This window comes from Nannobrachium achirus (genome assembly GCF_963921795.1).
Source record: "Nannobrachium achirus genome assembly, chromosome: 23".
Lineage (NCBI taxonomy): Eukaryota > Metazoa > Chordata > Actinopteri > Myctophiformes > Myctophidae > Nannobrachium > Nannobrachium achirus.
The window spans coordinates 41,444,002-41,462,465 of NC_137830.1; the positions used below are offsets into that span (position 1 = coordinate 41,444,002).

The window sequence follows — 18,464 nt, forward strand, 5'->3', positions numbered from 1 at the left end:
GGGGGGAACTCCTCCTTTAATGGACAACTTTCGTTTTTTACAACAAGGGTTCATATTTTAGATAGTCATTAGAGAAAAGAAAATATGAGTGCTAAAATGTTTTCATTTACTTCTTTCTATCGTTTTTGTGATTTAAACGTTTTTTTTCTTTTTGATAGTGGCTAAATGTGTATTTTTAGACACAATAAGCCCATTCCCAAGATGCACTGCAATCTTTCATGGTCAGATGTGACTTATAGAGGCTGGTGTAAATAGTAATAAAGAAATTGCCGGCTTATTGTGTCTAAAAATACATATTTAGCCACTTGTACGCATGCCCCCAACCACTGAAATAAAAAGAATGTAACACTCCTCTTTTCTTTTCTCTTATGACTAGCTAAAATATGAACCCTTTTTGTAAAAAAAGAAAAAAAGTTGTCCTTTAAGTAAGGGTTTGATTGGTGTTTGGCATATGATGTCACACGCCAACTGAAGTTGCATGCACTTTGTCAGTGAGTGTCTGAAAACCAGATATTAGTTGTAAAAAAATATAAATATTTTATATGCAGTGTGCAACAAAACTACCAGGAGTTTCACAGGTAAGATTACAAAGACATCATTTGTGGGGGAGAAGTGCTTTAAGTGAACCAGAGCGTTCATTGGGGGTGAAGACAGGAGAACAGTAGAGGGAAGATATGTTGCTGAGCTTTGCCAAAAGGGCAAATTATCTTCAGTCATTATGATTAGCCTGTAAAGCAACCATATTAACTTTTATTCCAATGAAAACGGCACTACCACATCGTCTGAGAAGACAGCGAATGCTGTAGGCACATTTACCAGCCACACTAGCAGTAGCATCACCACACTCACTCGGCGCCTGTGAAGGGAAAGCGCGGCGAAAGCAGCTTTCCGTGGCAGAACACGGCCCAAGGGCAGTAGGCGGAGGCCAAATGGCACGCTAATACATCCCTCTAAAGCCACGAATTAGGAAAGGCCCGTCACTTCCTACAGCCGGCTAATGGCTAGATTAGCAGGACCACAACAGGCAATGCTGACTCTTCCTTTGCCTGTCAAAGCAGAGGGATTAGGATATGAATGGACGGCCCTGCCTTGTACCTCCGGCCTGAGGCTGCGGCCCACACTGGCCTGTAATAACAACACACGCAGGGAGGATGTGCTAGCTGGAGCCCATCACCAGCCCATTCTCCATGCTTTTAGATGATACAGTCAAGTGCAGCAGCTCTCAAACCTTTTTGTGCCAAGGATACATACAGTATAGATTCACTTACATACAGTAGATACACACACACACACACACACACACACACACACACACACACACACACACACACACACACACACACACACACACACACACACACACACACAAACACCCTGTTTCACTGCATTGGCCATAGACAAAAAAAAAAACTTGACACTAAAGTTGTCCTCTATTTATATTTATTCTGGCGTTTTTTTTTGCATCCTACTACGTGGAAATTTCGCTCTTTCGAACGACCATCATTTCGACAACGGAGCGTCGGGAGGGTTAGCGACTCACCCAACGGAGGTTAGGGTAGGTTTGGGTGTCGAAAAGATGACACATAGAAACAGCGAAACGCTCCCTCCTACTACTTCCACATTCTTTGTGCTAGAAATGTTGTGCAAACTTCAACAGCTTTACGCAGTTATTATTGCTTGTACTTTTCTCTTTACAAATTTGTATTCTTTTTGAGATTTTTGAAAACAACTGTTTCCAAGTGTATTCCTCTGGGAAATGCTTGGGCTTGAGCTGAATCGAAAGTCCGTCCGAGGAGGGTTGTGTACATTTTCTACTGTACACTAGCAAGACGCCTCAGGGCGACATGCAACCTCGCACCAATTCTTTGCCATCCGGCCAGTGATGTACTGTATATCGGACCAGTTACCCATATATGGAGACGTCTGGTCTGGAGATATGCTGTGAGAGCCCAAACATTTCACATTCGTCATGTGAAAGTCCTATGATGTCTTTGACATCTGACATCATACCCTTTTATGCCCATACATGGAGATCCCTGTCTGTAGAACCAGACGCACAGATTGTCTTGGCCATCTGTTTTGGCCATATATGGATTTTGTTAGTGTGGTATGATGTGGCCTCCATATATGGGCATTCCCATATGAAGTCCTGTTAGATATGTGCATAAAAGGGATTCTGTTAGTGTGCCATCACAGTGAAGCCGAGCGTGATGTCAGAGCGGCAAACCCATTCTGTTAAGAGTGGTTCCCCTGACATCACAGCAAACCCATAGACCTGTGATGTCACAGTGATGTGTCAGGCGTGACGCGGATACATGGACAAGAGGTGCCAGTTTTCATAGTTAACTGTAACAATAATATACGTTGTGCGTGTTTTCAGCGAGCCAACAGTTTCTGTAGGAAGCTGTTTTCTAGTTAATTTTACCATGCACTTGTTTGAAACAATGATAACTTACTCAACATTGTTGTCCAGGTCTGTCTGTCCCTGGCTTTGTGAAAGAGCTGACAGGCAGCCAGAGAGCAGTGACAAAGTGACATGTGGCACGGAGCCACATGTCAGGACAGACCTGAGACCCGGCACATGCTGTGCCATTTCTGTCTCTATTTTCTATTTCACACACACACACACACACACACACACACACACACACACACACACACACACACACACACACACACACACACACACACACACACACACACACACACACACACACACACACACACACACACACACACACACTCTATGTCTGGCATGTGTCTTACTGTCTATCATTCTTACATTTGTGTCTCTATTTCTCTCTCTCTCTCTCTCTCTCTCACACACACACACACACACACACACACACACACACACACACACACACACACACACACACACACACACACACACACACACACACACACACAGGGGCGTCACAAGGGGCGGAAACATGGGACTGAGTTACTAGGGCCCAAGGTGGAGGGGCCCTAATTATTTTATACTTTAGCTATTGAAAAATAGCAGATATACAAGCTCACATCGCGGCACTCTGTGCCACACTGCGAGCTTGTATATCTGATATTTTTGAAAAGTTGTGAAAATGTGTGCAATCTTTGAATATACAGTATGTACGTATATATATTTTTTTCTTCTGGAGGGTCCCTGGAACTAAATATTTTCAGATTGTTTCAGATTTTCAAACAAAGAATTTGAAATATTCAAAGACTTTTCATGATTTTTCTAAAATAGCAGATAAAGCAGTTAAAGCACAAAGTAATGCGTAATAATGCGTTCCCAGTCTAAATGGGTTAAATCAGCAGTGAATCCTTATACCCTGGGCCCAGAATTTGGTGCGACACCCCTGCACACACACACACACACACACACACACACGCACACGCACGCGCACGCACACACACACACACACACACACACACACACACACACACACACACACACACACACACACACAGGGTGTCTGTCTGTCACGTGTCTATCTGTTGCCTTCTTTCTGCCTCTTACCAGTGGGGTGATTTCTAGTTATATCGTGATCCTCGTTAAGCTGAGACTTCAGTGACAGTTAGTTCGCCATATTCACACTTTTTCACCTACAGCATAACATGACAAAGACTCCACTGCTGTTATATAGTAGTATATCCTCCTGCACTAACGTATTATAGAGTTTATGTCACTTATTATAATGCTTGTTCTCCCAAGCCTGGGGATGTTCTCTGCATATGTGAAAAATAAAGTGAATGGCAAATCGAGTAGCAAAGTGAGTTTAATGTTGTCTAATGTTGTTTAATGCAATCAGATAGAACTTTTCTGTTTGGATGTATGGGCTGTCAAGGCCAGAAAGCTGTTTTTTGCCACTCAGTAGGCGTTCCCTCATAACTTCCAGGTATGATGATGATGATGATGTCACGCGCATACCCTCTATTAGATATAGGGTTGGGATCCTTTAGGATTTTAAAGGGGAACTAGGCAAGTCTGTGTGTACAGAAACAAAAATGAAAGTAAAAATGAAAACCTGATCTGGTTTTCAGGGAGCTGTCTTTGATGCTTTCATTGATTAGAGAGATCACTAAGGAGCGCTTGACACTTTTATTGCCCAATCAATTACCCCGGTGCACAACCACTTTGAAGTTCAAAGGAATCAATTAAGAGCTCTGGCTGAGCTCCCCCTTCCCCTCACAGACAAAAACGTCCCTCCAAGGGATGAATGTCAACATACACTAGAACAGAACCAAAATACAGCCAGGGGGGATGTGTCTTTCTGCAAGGAAACACCCCAGCACAATAATATAGTGACTGATAAAGGGACTGCTAAAAAGTCTTAAAGTTACCTAGTTTCCCATTAACGGGCCAAAAAACAGAATTTGCTACAAGTCGAGGGCCGGACTGGTTCAATGTTTATTTAGAACTCACAATGTGTCTGTCACGGATTGCGGCAAAGCGTTGTAAGCATGCAAAGTTTATTTATTTTGATGGGGAAATTACTTTCTTCTCATTGAACTGTACAGGGTTGCTTGTGTTGCTTTGCTTCAATGTGACAATGTGGAGGACGGCACGAGTCACGGCCGTATACACAACACATGAAAGCGCTGTTTTACATCGTCCATTCTAAATCCAAATGTCCCTTTTTGGTTTGTGATTGGTTGGCTTCAGCTGTCTGTCTAAGGAAAGCATGAAATGTGGTGTGGTTGGCTGGCCTTATCTGTACATTTAGCATGTTGTGTTACGCTGTTTTGCGTGCGGCTGCGACCTGCGGGCCGGTTCCAATAGTAATTAAATATCATCCCGGGGGCCATAGATAATTCATTCGCGGGCCGGATCTGGCTCCCGGGCCTTGACTTTGACATATGTGCTATAGGGGCTTCCAAATTGACCCTTACAGGACTGTAACCGAATGGACCCGTACGGATCCATACGGTTCCATGTGTACGCTCTCAGAGTTATGGCGGTCCTTGATATTAAAAAGTTTGAAAAACCACCGCTATTGTAATTGTATAGCAGACGTGAAGTCCACACACCAGCTCTGACAGTGTGATAAAAAAAAAACAGTCCCGGAAACGGATGTTGGATCCGGTTCCTCCGATTCCGGATCCCAACCCCAATTAGATAGCTGCTGAATGATGAATGAAGCTGGAAGGAAATCACTACAGGCAGTAGGTGCTGCTCCAGTGGGAGTGGAACGTACAGTATGTCCTGTGGAATCGGAGGTGAAACTGGGGGTAGAGAGGGTGCATGGGAGAACAGCTGTATAACTGGAGGCCTGAAAGAGCCACACACACAGTCACACACTCGTTCTCCGTGCCCTTAGATGCACTGTGCGTGTGCCGTGCTGCCTTTCCGTTGTGTATACCTCCGCTCCGTTTCCGGCATTCCCTTGTGATTGCCGCTCTCAACCGGCCTCATTCTCAGACATTAATCGAAGAATCGAGCTCTTTACTTTTTTATAAATAGTAATGTACACATCAACGAATTGATGCAAAACACGTGTCGCATTGTGACGTGTTGTGACCTGGTCTAGATCGGCTATTATCACTATTATTTTTAATCAATTATAATTATTATTTAGTTTTTTATAATCGATTGCATCCTTAGTTTGTTCTTTGTGCTACCTCCCCCCTATACTGTATAATATACAGTATTAAATATCATAGTGTATGCCTTGCTTGATTCCTCAGTTTTACCCTCGCCCTCCCTTCCAGAGAGTTTTACGAGGCAGTACATTCCTCTACGCTGAAGATAAGGCAGCTTCCGAGTTATTACCGCTCACATACGACTTGCTGCCCTGACAGTCATCAGTAGCAACATGTTTGTGAGGCTAATCTGAAGGCAGCCAGAAGGGCCTTGCCTCTATACTGATGTATCGTTCGTGATTTCTCTCCGTCTCTCTCTCTCCCTCGCTCCTTCTCTCCCCCCCCCCCAACTCCCATGAAAACAGGAGATTGATGAATAAACAGGATGCCTGCACACGCAAAATAAGAAAGGAAAAAAAAACATGGCCCCAATCCAGAGACACGCCCATGGGAATTTGAAACCACAACCCCCCCCCCAACAGCCCCAAAGCCTCCTCGACACTATGATGAATGCAGTATTTAAGCTTAATGTGTGTCCCAATGTGCTGCAATTAGGGCATTGTAAATTACAATTATATGGCTTCCCCAGAAGACGGGTGAAAAAAGCTTTGCTTTTCAGTCACCTTATGCCTGAGTCCCCACTTACTTTATCACGCTTAATAGCCAAGAACATTATTTTTGTATTGCAGAGCTATCTTCCACACAGAGAATAGGCTGATTTGCTGGACTGTGACCCATATACTGTAAAAAATAAAGGGAGAATGAGGAAGCACTGTGATTGTCTCCATTTAGAGACTGTCACCGTGGCAAAGTCGCCGACCAGAAGATGCAGCTAAATATAGACCCAAAACATCAAAGGTCCTCTTTGAAGTGTGTGCTGCTCGCGCGCGCGTGCGTGTACAATAGGGATGGGACGATATGAAAATTTCATATCACGATTATTGTGGCAAAAGAAATCGCGATTTACGATATTATCGCGATAATCAAAATCCATTATCCTGGGGCGGAACATTTGCCAAAAAATAGCAGATCTACAAGCTCACAACGCATCGCGTTGCGATGCGTTGTGAGCTTGTAGATCGGCTATTTTTTGGCAAAGACATTTGATAGAGAGTGAAAAAAGACTGTATCAAGTATGTATATTATAAGTACCTTTTACCAGTTATAGAGGGTTTAAGTGGTACCGGTCCGGATATGCAGCTCTGCAAATAAAAGGTGAATTGATCCCAGTGCATGACGGAGGACGATATCACGATATGTTAAATCTCCACGATAGGATTATCGTGAGTGTTTTTTATCACGATAAACGATAATATCGCGTATCGTCCCATCCCTAGTGTACAATACATGCGAGGCTCTGTTGTGCTGCCTGTGCGGGAGAGTAATCTATGACTGACCATACTGGCCCCCCGGGAGAGCAGGGGATGATGCAGGATCGGACTGCTGGACTTTACTTCGTAATATGTGGGTTTCCTGATCAGTTGACCGCCTTTCCTTCTTCCGCTATTTAGCTCATCGACCCTCCGAAAGACCTCTCCCAGCATGTGCTGTTTTGATGTGTTAGCCGAGAGGGTTACTGTAGGAGGCTGTAGTTCTAGACTAGAGAGAGATCAGGGATTTGAAGCAAATCACAAAGGTGTGTCGTTGCCACAGCAGTGTAGTATAACAAGTTGTTTTGCCCACAGCACAGATGAAAAGGATTTCACTTGCATACATAATTTAGATTGTCTCACAACACGGGAGTCAGTTACAATCAAATCAGAAGCACTCTACTTATTCTTTCTCCATTTTTTCTACCGATTGCTCGCCCCATGGTGACTTGAATTTGTGGATGTTTTTTTTTTGTTTGTTTTTGTCACATTCCTAAGCCAATAATTTGATGACCAGTAGTGGTTCCCTATGGAGACACAAAAAGTCTACCTTTGTGTCTCCATATAATAGGGAACCACTGCTAGTCATCTAAATATTGGCTTACGAATACGATAAAAACAATTCTATGAATTCAAGCCTCCAGTGGGTGAGTAATCAATAGAAAGAAGGTCATTTTGGGGGTCTTCTTCGAGTCCTTTGCAATCTTAGATGTCGCTCTGCCAGTGTCTGGCGCAGAACACAGCCGATGGAGTCGGCTCAGCCAGGTCCCGGGGGCTGCACCGGGGGGGCGTTGTCGCATTCCAGCAGGTGGGCCATTGTCTGTACTGCTCCACAGCCACAAGTGTCCTCTGTGCTGTAGTTCCACGCCTTCAGCAGTGCTTTGCACCTCCCCTGCTCTACCCGCAGTCTGTTGAGGGTCTTCCAGGTCGGCCATGGGAGGTCGTGTCCGCTGACGAGGCATTCAGAAGGTGTTATTCCTCTCTCCTGCCATTCTTAGGCTCGGGTGTAGAGTTGGTCCCATTCAACCCTCCACATGTTGGTCCGGGCCGATTCCTTGGTGGACTGAAGAGGGGGGACTTTATGCAGGAAACTGGCTCTAGATTTAAGTCTGGATGGAGGTGCTGTGTGTCCGTACAGGGGGTGCCTCATGTCAGACTCCTGTGCTCTCCGCTCATCTTGGGCGGCGACGGAGCGTCTGATGTGGGGTGGGGCAATGCCGGCCAGTGCATAGAGGCACGGGACAGGCGTTGTCTTTAAGCAGCCCGTGATGATGCGGCTGGTGTCATTGAGGGCCGTGTCTACCAGTTTGGTGTGGTGGGAGCGGCTCCAGCTTGAGCATGCATACTCAGCTGTGGAGAAACACAGGGCTAGGGCTGTTGTACGGATGGTTGGTGGATCAGCGATTTTGGGGGTGAACTATCCCTTTAAGGACTGATTACATCAACAAATTTAGTTTTAAAATAACACTGGCCAGCAGTAATGGTCTTGGCAGATTCATTTTCTTCACGTTACGTTATTTCATGTTTGAATAGATGATGGTCCAAAACTTTACAGTGGACATAAATTGGTGGTATCTTCAGCTCAACTCAGCTGACTGTATTTTGCCCTCTCCTTTCCCTGTATTAACAGCCCTTGCTCTGATGTGGAAAGCTCTTCAGCACCTCAGTGCCTCTACACTACCATGTCAATTTTGCTAACCTCTGGTGTCTTGATTGGCCCACTTGTGATGTGGAAGTATTTAGGAAGTAATTCCGCAACTCGATCAATATCATAACCACTTACCAACAGCCATCGGGACACACATTTCCAGTTAATGGGGCAAGAGGAAAGACGACGGTCTGGCTGGTTGAGTGTGTTATAAAGAGCTTAGCCGGTGTGGTATTTTCAGCCACGCCGCACATTCTGTGTCCTGATGGCAGACATTTTTTGTCTGAATGCCTCTTAACTCATTAACTGCCAAAAACGTGAATCCCTTAAAAATCCCGTTGTCCCACCCTGCCACGCCCGTGAAAAAAAAAAAAAAAAAAAAAAAAAAAATTAATTTTTTTTTTTTTTTTTTAATTTTTTTGGACCCCAAAAACGTTAGTAGGCATGATAGCGATCGCGAAATTGCTTGTTTAACCCCCATACAACCCCCATACAACTCAGGTAGCAGACCTCCAAGCTCACAACAGTGTAAAACATAATGGCTGCTATCTCATGAATGCCTGAACGGATTTCCATTCGGATTTTTTTGTTTGAAAGCTGTGAGCAATGTGGACACACGTGGTGCATTATCTAGGCATGGGTGTGCATGATCCGTGCACTATGAATTACATGGAAGTCTATGGAGACGAATGGCAGTTAAAGAGTACGAAGGTATTGTTAAATGGCAGCATATGAGTTAACATGCTGTCAGTGCCAGCTCTATGCAAATTGATTTGATTTCTCTTCCTGGTGTCCAAGTTGCGTCACCAACCTCCGGTAATGGCACCTTGAACAGGAGTCAGACCCACTCCCCCCGTTATTTGAGCAACTGCTCCGCCATAGCTTGCCTGAGAAGAGCATGACACATACTGCGGGAACAGGGAGGCCTGTAAATGAAACTAGCTGGGTCAGGGTCAACGTGTTTCCGTCTCCATACTGCTCTGATCCCTCCTAACACATATGTGTCATGCTTCTGTTAGAGTTCACCATTCATTCAGTTAGGTTAGGACAACATATACATACTCAGTGTTCTAGCGCTTAGTTAACTGTAACTCTGCTCTCCTCTCCTCTCCGTCCCCCCCAGGCACAACCAGGCAGCCCAAGGAAGGAGAGGTCCCTGGAGTGGATTATAATTTTGTGACCGTCGACCGTTTTGTGGAATTGGAGAAGAGCGGAGCTTTGCTAGAGAGTGGAACATATGAAGGTAAGTCACGGTCCTGGGTGTGTTTTAATCGTCTCTGTGATGGCCCTGATCTTTCTGATGAAGACACAGTAGACACACACACACACACACACACACACACACACACACACACACACACACACACACACACACACACACACACACACACACCCATGTCGTCTCTGCCTTTGAGCAAACATGGCTTTTCAGTTGCCTAATCAAATTGAGGCACACCGTCCTCTCCTTCTGCTGGTCATACAGACCAGTGGCGGAGACACCAAAGCACTGCCTCCCCTTGGCTGTGCATCCATCCTCTGTCTCCACACTGATAACATGCTAGCCCAACTTGATTATTTTTTTCTCTTTACTCTCTAACCTTACACAGAGTCTCTGTGGCAGGAGAGAAAATAAAACGATAAGATGGTAAATGTATAACGGTCGGTTTACTGAAGCAGCGATCGATCTGTTTGGCGGTGGGAGCACCCACTCTCGCTTTTCTTCTGACTGCTTTCCCCAGCTTCCTTGGACTTACGCTCTGTCATAGTTAACTATTTAAAATATTGTAATAATTTAATGAACAATGACAATTATCTTAATTATTTAATGTACAATTTTATGAGCGAGAGCAGCGGTGAGATTGAATGGAAACAAAAGAGAAGACTGTTGTGAGAGTCAGGCAAACAAGACAGAAATGTACCAAGTACTTTGTTGAGAGTGTCAATACTTAGAGCAGTATTCACCAGAAGTAGAGATTTTAATCAATATTTTTACAGCTTCGCTGAGTCATGGCTACTTTGGCTGTACGGCAGGCCAGCCCAAGAGACACAGATGTTTTTCACTGAGTCACTCATTCAGTCACTTGATTGATGAAGTTGTCCCTCCAGGTTGTAGAATGTCGTCTATCCTCGGTTGACCTAACAACTAACTAGACAATCACAGATCAAGCATCCCTCCATGCTATGGGATGTTTTACTGAGCCTATAGTGCTGTTGACACCGAGCACCATGTCTATAATAATCAGTACTGATCAAAACATGAATTGGAGATAAATAGTGGTGACAAGAAAATTGCCAATAAATACATTATGTTAGGCGTTCAGCTAATACTAAAGTTAGACATGTGTTTCATATTAATATAACTAGCTGATATTGTGGAACGATGCGTGGCTGACAGCAGACATTAGTGGCGTTTCCATAAAGCCACTTTTTGAGCATTAACGGCTTATTCGCAAAATCTTTTTATGGAAACACTTCAAAATGCGAATAAACTTTCATTATCCGCAAAGAAAATTATCCGCTTGGAGGAGGTGGATTTTGAGGCTTTATCGAATAAACTAAATGTGCATTTGTGAATGGAAACGGGTCAGACAATACATGCGACTAAAATATGACGTTCTGGTCCATATCGTCCTCCTATAACACGCCGCTTAATTAACGTCCATTGGCCCACAAAACAAACCGGTTGTTACACACGGAGTGACCCTTCGTCATCACACCGTGTTGCGCGTGCCAAAAGAGGCCGTACAAGCTCACAGCAGCTCGCATCTGCGACGCTGCAGGATGCAGTCTGCCCGGAGGACTCAACCGGGCGGCGGGCCGGCCGCCCCGGCCGGGGTCGCTTGCTCTGTGCTCCCGCTGGCCGCACTTTCTCCGCGGCAGTGCGTCGCGACCGGCTCTGGGTCGGGATGCGTGTGCAGCGATCGTCACATCTCACGTCTCTCGGTCTGAAAAAATCAGCCCCATCCCAGCTCTGTGCACTGTGTGCAAGCCCATGGGAAGTGTTTACAGCACGTCGGTTAGACGGACCAAGGCAGGATCTCCCAAGAATCGCATTTCACCAGTTTAATGGAAACGGGCTAAATTTGCTTTGTCCTAATACGCATTTCTGATAATTCGCTTCCCTAATTCGAATAAGTTTATGGAAACATGGCTATTGACACTAAGGTTTGCCCACCTGCCCCCGGCAGGTAAATAAAACGTCAGGGCAGGTGAAGTTTGCTTTCAGGTTGCCCGACCGGGCAAGTGCTCATTTGAGAGGGGACACAAACGTCTATAAACACAACACGAGATATCTGTCTAAACACCTAAATGTGGCCAGTGCGGTCTTCTGGCCTGTGGAATGTAAAATAAGAGCGCTATTTACCTATAATGTGCTCTTTTTACTGTGGCTACTGTGTGAAACCATAGACATATTCAATCAAAGCTACTGTATGTAGGTATTTGGATTTGGAGGTATTGAGGTGTGAATTATTATTTTTTTATCTCGCAGGCCCAGAAAGTAAAGAAATTAGTGTTAAATTGAGCGGTAATTAAAATCTTTACCTATCATTTTATAATGGACGATTTACTTTTCGGGCAAGTTGACATGACCTTTGGGCAATTAGAACATGACCCGTACTTGCCCGATGGGCAAGTGCCTCTGAGACCTTAGTGTCAACCCCTGGCTGACGATGTTCGGCTTGACTCCACAATATTCAATGCAATTTCTCTCCGGTATCATGAAACTTTCACCCAGAGAAACATCTGAAAATTCGGGAAATAAGTCTAATGGGGATGAATTCCTACTTGAAGCCTCAGTCTCGCCTGAGGAACTAATCCCCAGTTGGGTGAGGCTGCACCAGGCTGTAACGACAAAGCTGTGGTTCTCCAAGCCATTGAATTAGCGCACAAAACAACTCCATCCAGTCTAAGTCTACCATGTTATAGTTCACATTATACTGTAGTCCTGCGGTGTCAAACTCGTGGCCCACGGGCCGGAGTCCAGTCCAGCCTGGGGGGTGATTCTGTCAAGAAACTAAAATTATTCACAGACAAAATTATTCTGTATGTCAGTCGCCTTCAGGCTGCCCTCTTGCCGCAATCTCTCTCTACCACTGTCTGTAGCCCCCTGTGCTGGCAGCATGTTCTGTGTACATACCACCTACTGTGAGCCACCCCGTCAACACCCAGTCATGATCAGAGCTTTGACAAGGTGCTCAATGTTAAAGGAGCACTTCATGCAGTATAAACCTCGTCCTCATTAATGGTCATCGTAAGATGGCACCATTTTAGTTCAGAAACTTTCATCCAGTTGTATCAGTTCACATTCTGAGCATAGGCTACTTCATTTTTTAAGGCAAAACTTCCAACTCGTTAAGCTTCTGGGATTTTAGTCTGCGGTTTGTGGTTCTAATATTGAGGCTCCCCATACTATTTTTTTTCATAATCTCCTCTGGTTTCCCAGAATCATTCTGAACACCATATTTCGATGGGTCTTTTCCTACACTGACAGAGAAAGACTCCTACTGGTGTTTCAAATCTCACTGGCTAGTCCACGTGCTCCACCTCATGCGCACTTGATCTTTGTCTTTGTCTCTCTCTAATTCTCTAGCCCTGCATATTAGAATAATCTTTGTGGATTTTCACACATCTTTTCCTCATGTCTGGTTTCTTCACACTGTTAACTGGCTGGAGGAGCTAGTGTAGCTACAGTATAGCCAAGGCTTATAATACTAATAATTTGTTTTTAAAATCTTATATTCTAAAGTTTCCAGATTTGGTCAGATTTAAAACGGCACAAACCATGTTTAAAGCCTGGAATAATAGTTTACCTGGAAACATTCAAAAGCTTCACTCTGAACCAAAGTCTCATTCTGGGGGGGATGAGCCCATATCTAACAGGACTTCATATGGGAATGCCCATATATGGAGGAAGACCGCCCATATCTGTGTGGCTGGTTCAGACAGTGATCTCCATGTATGAGCATAAAAGGCATGTACTATACAGTACATGGATCTCCATATATGGGTAACTGGCCAGATGGCCAAGAATTGACGTGACCTCGCCCTTTGGGGTGAGGTCACATGTTGCCCTGAGGCATCTTACTAGTGTATCAAATTCATAAACATAGCATAAATATTAACACAATAATACATGTCAAAACATACTAACACTGTACAAAGGAGTACAAAAGAGTACACTGTACAAAGGAGGAAAAGGGAAAACGGCGGCTGTGATGCCGTGTGTGGATAGGTTTAGGTTTAGGTTTATTAGTCACATGCATATCCATACAGGTACAGACATACAATGAAATGCTTGTGCCAGGAGCACTCTCAGCCTTATTACACACAAAAACATCAACCCACAACAACAAGACAACAACAAGTCACCCAAGACAACCCAAAAACAACAAAAACCATACAGTGTAACAGTGTACAGTTTAAAAACTGCGTACAGTGCACATGACTACCTAGGTCTCGCTTTCATCTCTTCGTTAAGCAACCTGATTGCTTGAGCATAAAAACTATTACTGAGACGGGTGGTGTGCGATGAGATGCTCTGATAACGTTTTTTGGATGGGAGGAGATAGAACAGGGAATGGGCGGGATGACTGCTGTCCTTTAAGATGTTCTCTGTCTTTTTCTTACAGCGTGTGTTATAGATTGTGTGTAGCTGTGGTAATTCTGTGCCAATGATTTTGGCAGCTCTCTTCACAATTCTCTGTAACTGTTTACTGTCTTGAACAGTCACGTTACCAAACCACACTGTGATGCATCCTGTCAAAACACTTTCTATGGTACAGCGATAGAAATTTACAAGAGCCTTGGTGCTCAGGCCAAATCTCCTGAGGCGCCTCAGAAAGTACAATCGCTGCTGCGCTTTCTTAAGGATACCTTTGCTGTTTAGAGACCATGTGAGTGAGTTTGTTATGTGAACACCCAGGAATTTGAAACTGTCCACAATGTCTACAGGTGAACCATTTATGGTTAAGGGACTGTGATTGACTTTAGACTTCCTAAAGTCAACGATGATCTCTTTTGTTTTACTAACATTTAGAGAGAGATTGTTATTCTGGCACCATAGGGTTAGCTCTTCAATTTCCCTCCTATAGGCCCTCTCATCATCGTTGGATATTAGTCCTATAACCGTGGTGTCATCTGCAAACTTGAGAATAGAATTATTGCCACACCTGGCAACACAATCATAGGTGAACAGACTATACAACAAGGGACTGAGGCAGCAGCCCTGGGGCGCTCCAGTCCTGGTCAATATCTTAGATGAATGCTTGTTCCCTATTCGTACAGATTGTGGCCTGCCTGTCAAAAAGTCAAACAGCCAGTTGCAGATACTACTGCCAAGACCAAGACCCCTGAGTTTCAACACAAGCTTAGATGGTACAATCGTGTTAAAGGCAGAGCTATAATCTATGAAGAGTAGTCTGACATAAGAGTTCTTTTTCTCCAGATGTTTCAAGGCAATGTGTAGTGCGAGAGAAATAGCATCATCGACTGATCTATTAGCACAGTATGCAAACTGTAGTGGATCAGTATTGGCAGGGATAATGTGCGTTATATGTGATATAACCATTTTTTCCAGACACTTCATAAGAACAGAGGTCAGAGCCACAGGGCGATAATCATTAAGACAGGCGACAGGTTTTTTCTTTGCTATGGGTACAATTATGGTTTCCTTGAAACACAACGGTACCACACACAATGACAGGGACATATTAAAAATGTCAGTAAAGACCCCCGAAAGCTGGTCGTAACACAGCTTAAGGACACGTGAGGCTATCCCGTCAGGGCCGGCCGCCTTATGAGTCCCAACGCTTTTGAAAGTTTTACTCACATCTCGTTGTGTCACCTGCAGCTCCACCGCACCGGGTGTTCCCCGCACCTGTGGGATGTAGCGTCCATAAGAAGTGCTCTTCATTCTAGACAGTATTAACAGCCAATACACAAGTGCAAGATTTGCTGCCAATTCAATTGAATTGAATTCAAGCCCTGCAACTCCAAATCTTGCTAATCAATGAGGAGGACAACACCAAACGCACCGAAATGAGCAATGTAGTAGTAATGCCAGTGGTAAAAAGTAACGTAAGCACATGTACTGTACTGTAGTTTTAGACCCCATTAGAATGCACAATGGAACAAATAAAGAAACCCTTATGAGTCTATGTGGTAGGTTACTAACAATAGAGGCTTTAGGCAGACAATAATTATGCATATAACACTGAAACAAATGTGAATTTCAATATATCTGGTGTAAATCTATGGAATAATCTTGATAAAAATATACAAATTTGCGAAAAATATTAAACAGCATTAAACATGTTCAACCGCTGTTATAAGCAGTCACTCAAACAACATTATGGTTAGTTGGTGGTTAGATTTTATATTGATTTACTATGATTCTTTATAAGATATTTTCCTCTTTACTTTATATGGTGTATTTGTATTACTTTTATTATGATCAATTTACATTTACTGTAGGCATACAGTATGTAAAACATTTTGTAGGCTATCATAACTTTTTGTATCAAAACATATGGTTATTTGACAATGTAAGAAGGGGGCCAGACAAAATAAGCATTTGCTTCTCTCTGTCCCTGAACAAAAGTGGTTGTTTTGTAAATGTAATGATGATGATGTATGGAGTTTACTGTACTTTTAGAGATAAGTAAATAAAGATCAAATCAAGCCTAATCTGAATAGTAAAATCCATAGGGAACCACTATGTACCAAATCTGTCACCAACAGGCAGAGTTTTGGAGAATCTAGACCAGGGGTCTTCAACATTTTTCAGGCCAAGGACCCCTTAGTTGAGAGAGAGATGAAGCAGGGACCCCCACAATCTTCTCATAGATTCCATATTCCTCACTTGCCCAATAGTTAGAGAGGGGAGGGGCGGGCGCGCCGATGCGGTCCCAGTACTTCCGGTTCACCCAGCCCGTGTTGACAACAGTCACTTCCAGAGCGAGTCGCAGCGATCTTCTCCGTTAAATAAAAGTACTTTCTTTTCACTTTTTTTTTTTACTTTTATCACTTGTTAAAAGACGTTTTATGTGTATGTTTCATCTTTTCACCGTTCGTTTTTTTTGTTCATAGAGTTTTTAAAACGTGTGTGGTGTTCTCTACAACAACATCTGGCTTCTTCACAGCAGAGCAGACAGACAGACAGAGAGAGGTAAGGTAATGCTACTTATTATCATAATATGCAGCAATCTATCTAATAAAACGTTTAAGTGTGCTTATCAGTAGGGTTTTGAGTCTTTATTTGATGTAAATAAAGTTTAATATTAAAGCTAGCCTCTTTAGCATCTTAGCACTACAGTACATTATCATGTGGGACATTAAATGACACATCTAGGTCAATTAATATTCCAACGTGGCATCTGCTCGACTGTTGGCTCTCTTAAGTGGGGTCCGGGGACCCCCAGGGGTTCCAGGGGGTCCCCAGCTAAATGATAGTTAGGAACCAAATGGACCCTAATGGGTATGTAACTCAGAGTGTGCAAACCATTTGGTTCCATTTGAGTTGTTATAAATTATATACATTGGGGTCACAGAGATAGGAATGCTATAAATGGGGGGTCCATAGCATATTGCTATGTCAAACCGGGGGTCCTTGAAATTAAAATGGTGGGAATCACTGCTAGGGAGTTGTAAAGATCTTCTCTTATGGGGGTCCCTGGCATATATTTTCAAATGGGGGTCTACAGGCAAATATTGTCAATTTGGGGGTCCTTGCCTTGGTGTAAAAACCATGTATAGTGCCCAGAATCCCAGATGTCTCCACGACTCCACCCCTAAGTGCTTACTTGTCCAGGTGCCACTCGTCCAAATGCCTATACATGTCTCTAGTGCCCAGATGTCCAGATGCCCAGTCATAACAAAAATATGGTGCCCAGATAGTGCCTCCCTGTCCCACTAATATTCGTAATTTCTCCCCATTATTTTAGTTGTGTGTGTTTAGAGTTGTTAATCATTAGAAATACATGTTTCCTGCATTTTTGCATGAGCGGGGAACATAGAACCTTTGTTGTGGGGGTAAGTGGGGAACATAGAACCTGGGGAACATAGGTACGGTCCCATTTATTTTGTCCAACATTATGTTGAAGCTGTAACAAGGTAAAATGCAGAGCTACTGTATGGGATACATTGTTACTTGTTAGCTTATATAGTTATTTTTGTCATGTGACACCTTCGCTCAAGTCTGTGTTAGTGCATTGAATGGGTATTGCACTTTATGGTTACTATAGGCCCGGAAATAGGATAAAATACTTAGAACAGCTATTGAAACATTTTGAGAACACTCAAACTTTTTTCCTCATCTTGATGCAGGAGCGAGATGCCGGTGGCAGCCCATACTCCACCATGATGTCCAAGATGTCCGTAGAAGAATCGCCCTCAGAAGAGATGTGGAAGAAGTGGCTTACAGGAACTTACATATATATTTACTCCAACCTTGCACCTCACACAATCTTGATCCATACATCAATGTGATCTTGTTTACTATTAACCCCTCTTGCAACTATAGTGTTCTCTTGGCTGCTCTGAACACTCTGTTGACAGTCGAGTCATTCAATGACAGGAGAGCATTGTGAGCTTGTTATTGAAATAAGTCAAATTGGGAAAGAAGATCAGAATAGTGTAATTGCTCCAATTTGTAGGGAGCAAAATCATTAGCAAGAAGCGTGCAGCCCTTCTGCAGATGAAGTTTCTGCTAAATTAGATCAGCTAACACAGGGAAACTGTCGTAAAGATGTTTTATATATACTATTTAGAATAACCCGTACCTGTATTATTTGAACTGCATGTTGTGTACATTTATGTTAATACAGGTATCTATGAAGCTACCTTCCTTCTGTAAAGATCCAAACATCCATTCTACCTGT

General features: G+C 43.5%; 1 protein-coding gene across 1 annotated transcript in view; it reads left to right on the forward strand.

Moving 5' to 3' along the window:
• magi2a (membrane associated guanylate kinase, WW and PDZ domain containing 2a) overlaps positions 1-18,464 on the forward strand; it is a gene marked incomplete at both ends in the record, with an annotated part of 355,201 nt that overhangs the window by 194,711 nt on the left and 142,026 nt on the right. Inside the window, one exon of the mRNA XM_080754102.1 lies at positions 9,710-9,829. Coding sequence (XP_080610228.1) covers positions 9,710-9,829 — 120 coding nt within the window. The remainder of the gene's footprint in view (positions 1-9,709; positions 9,830-18,464) is intronic.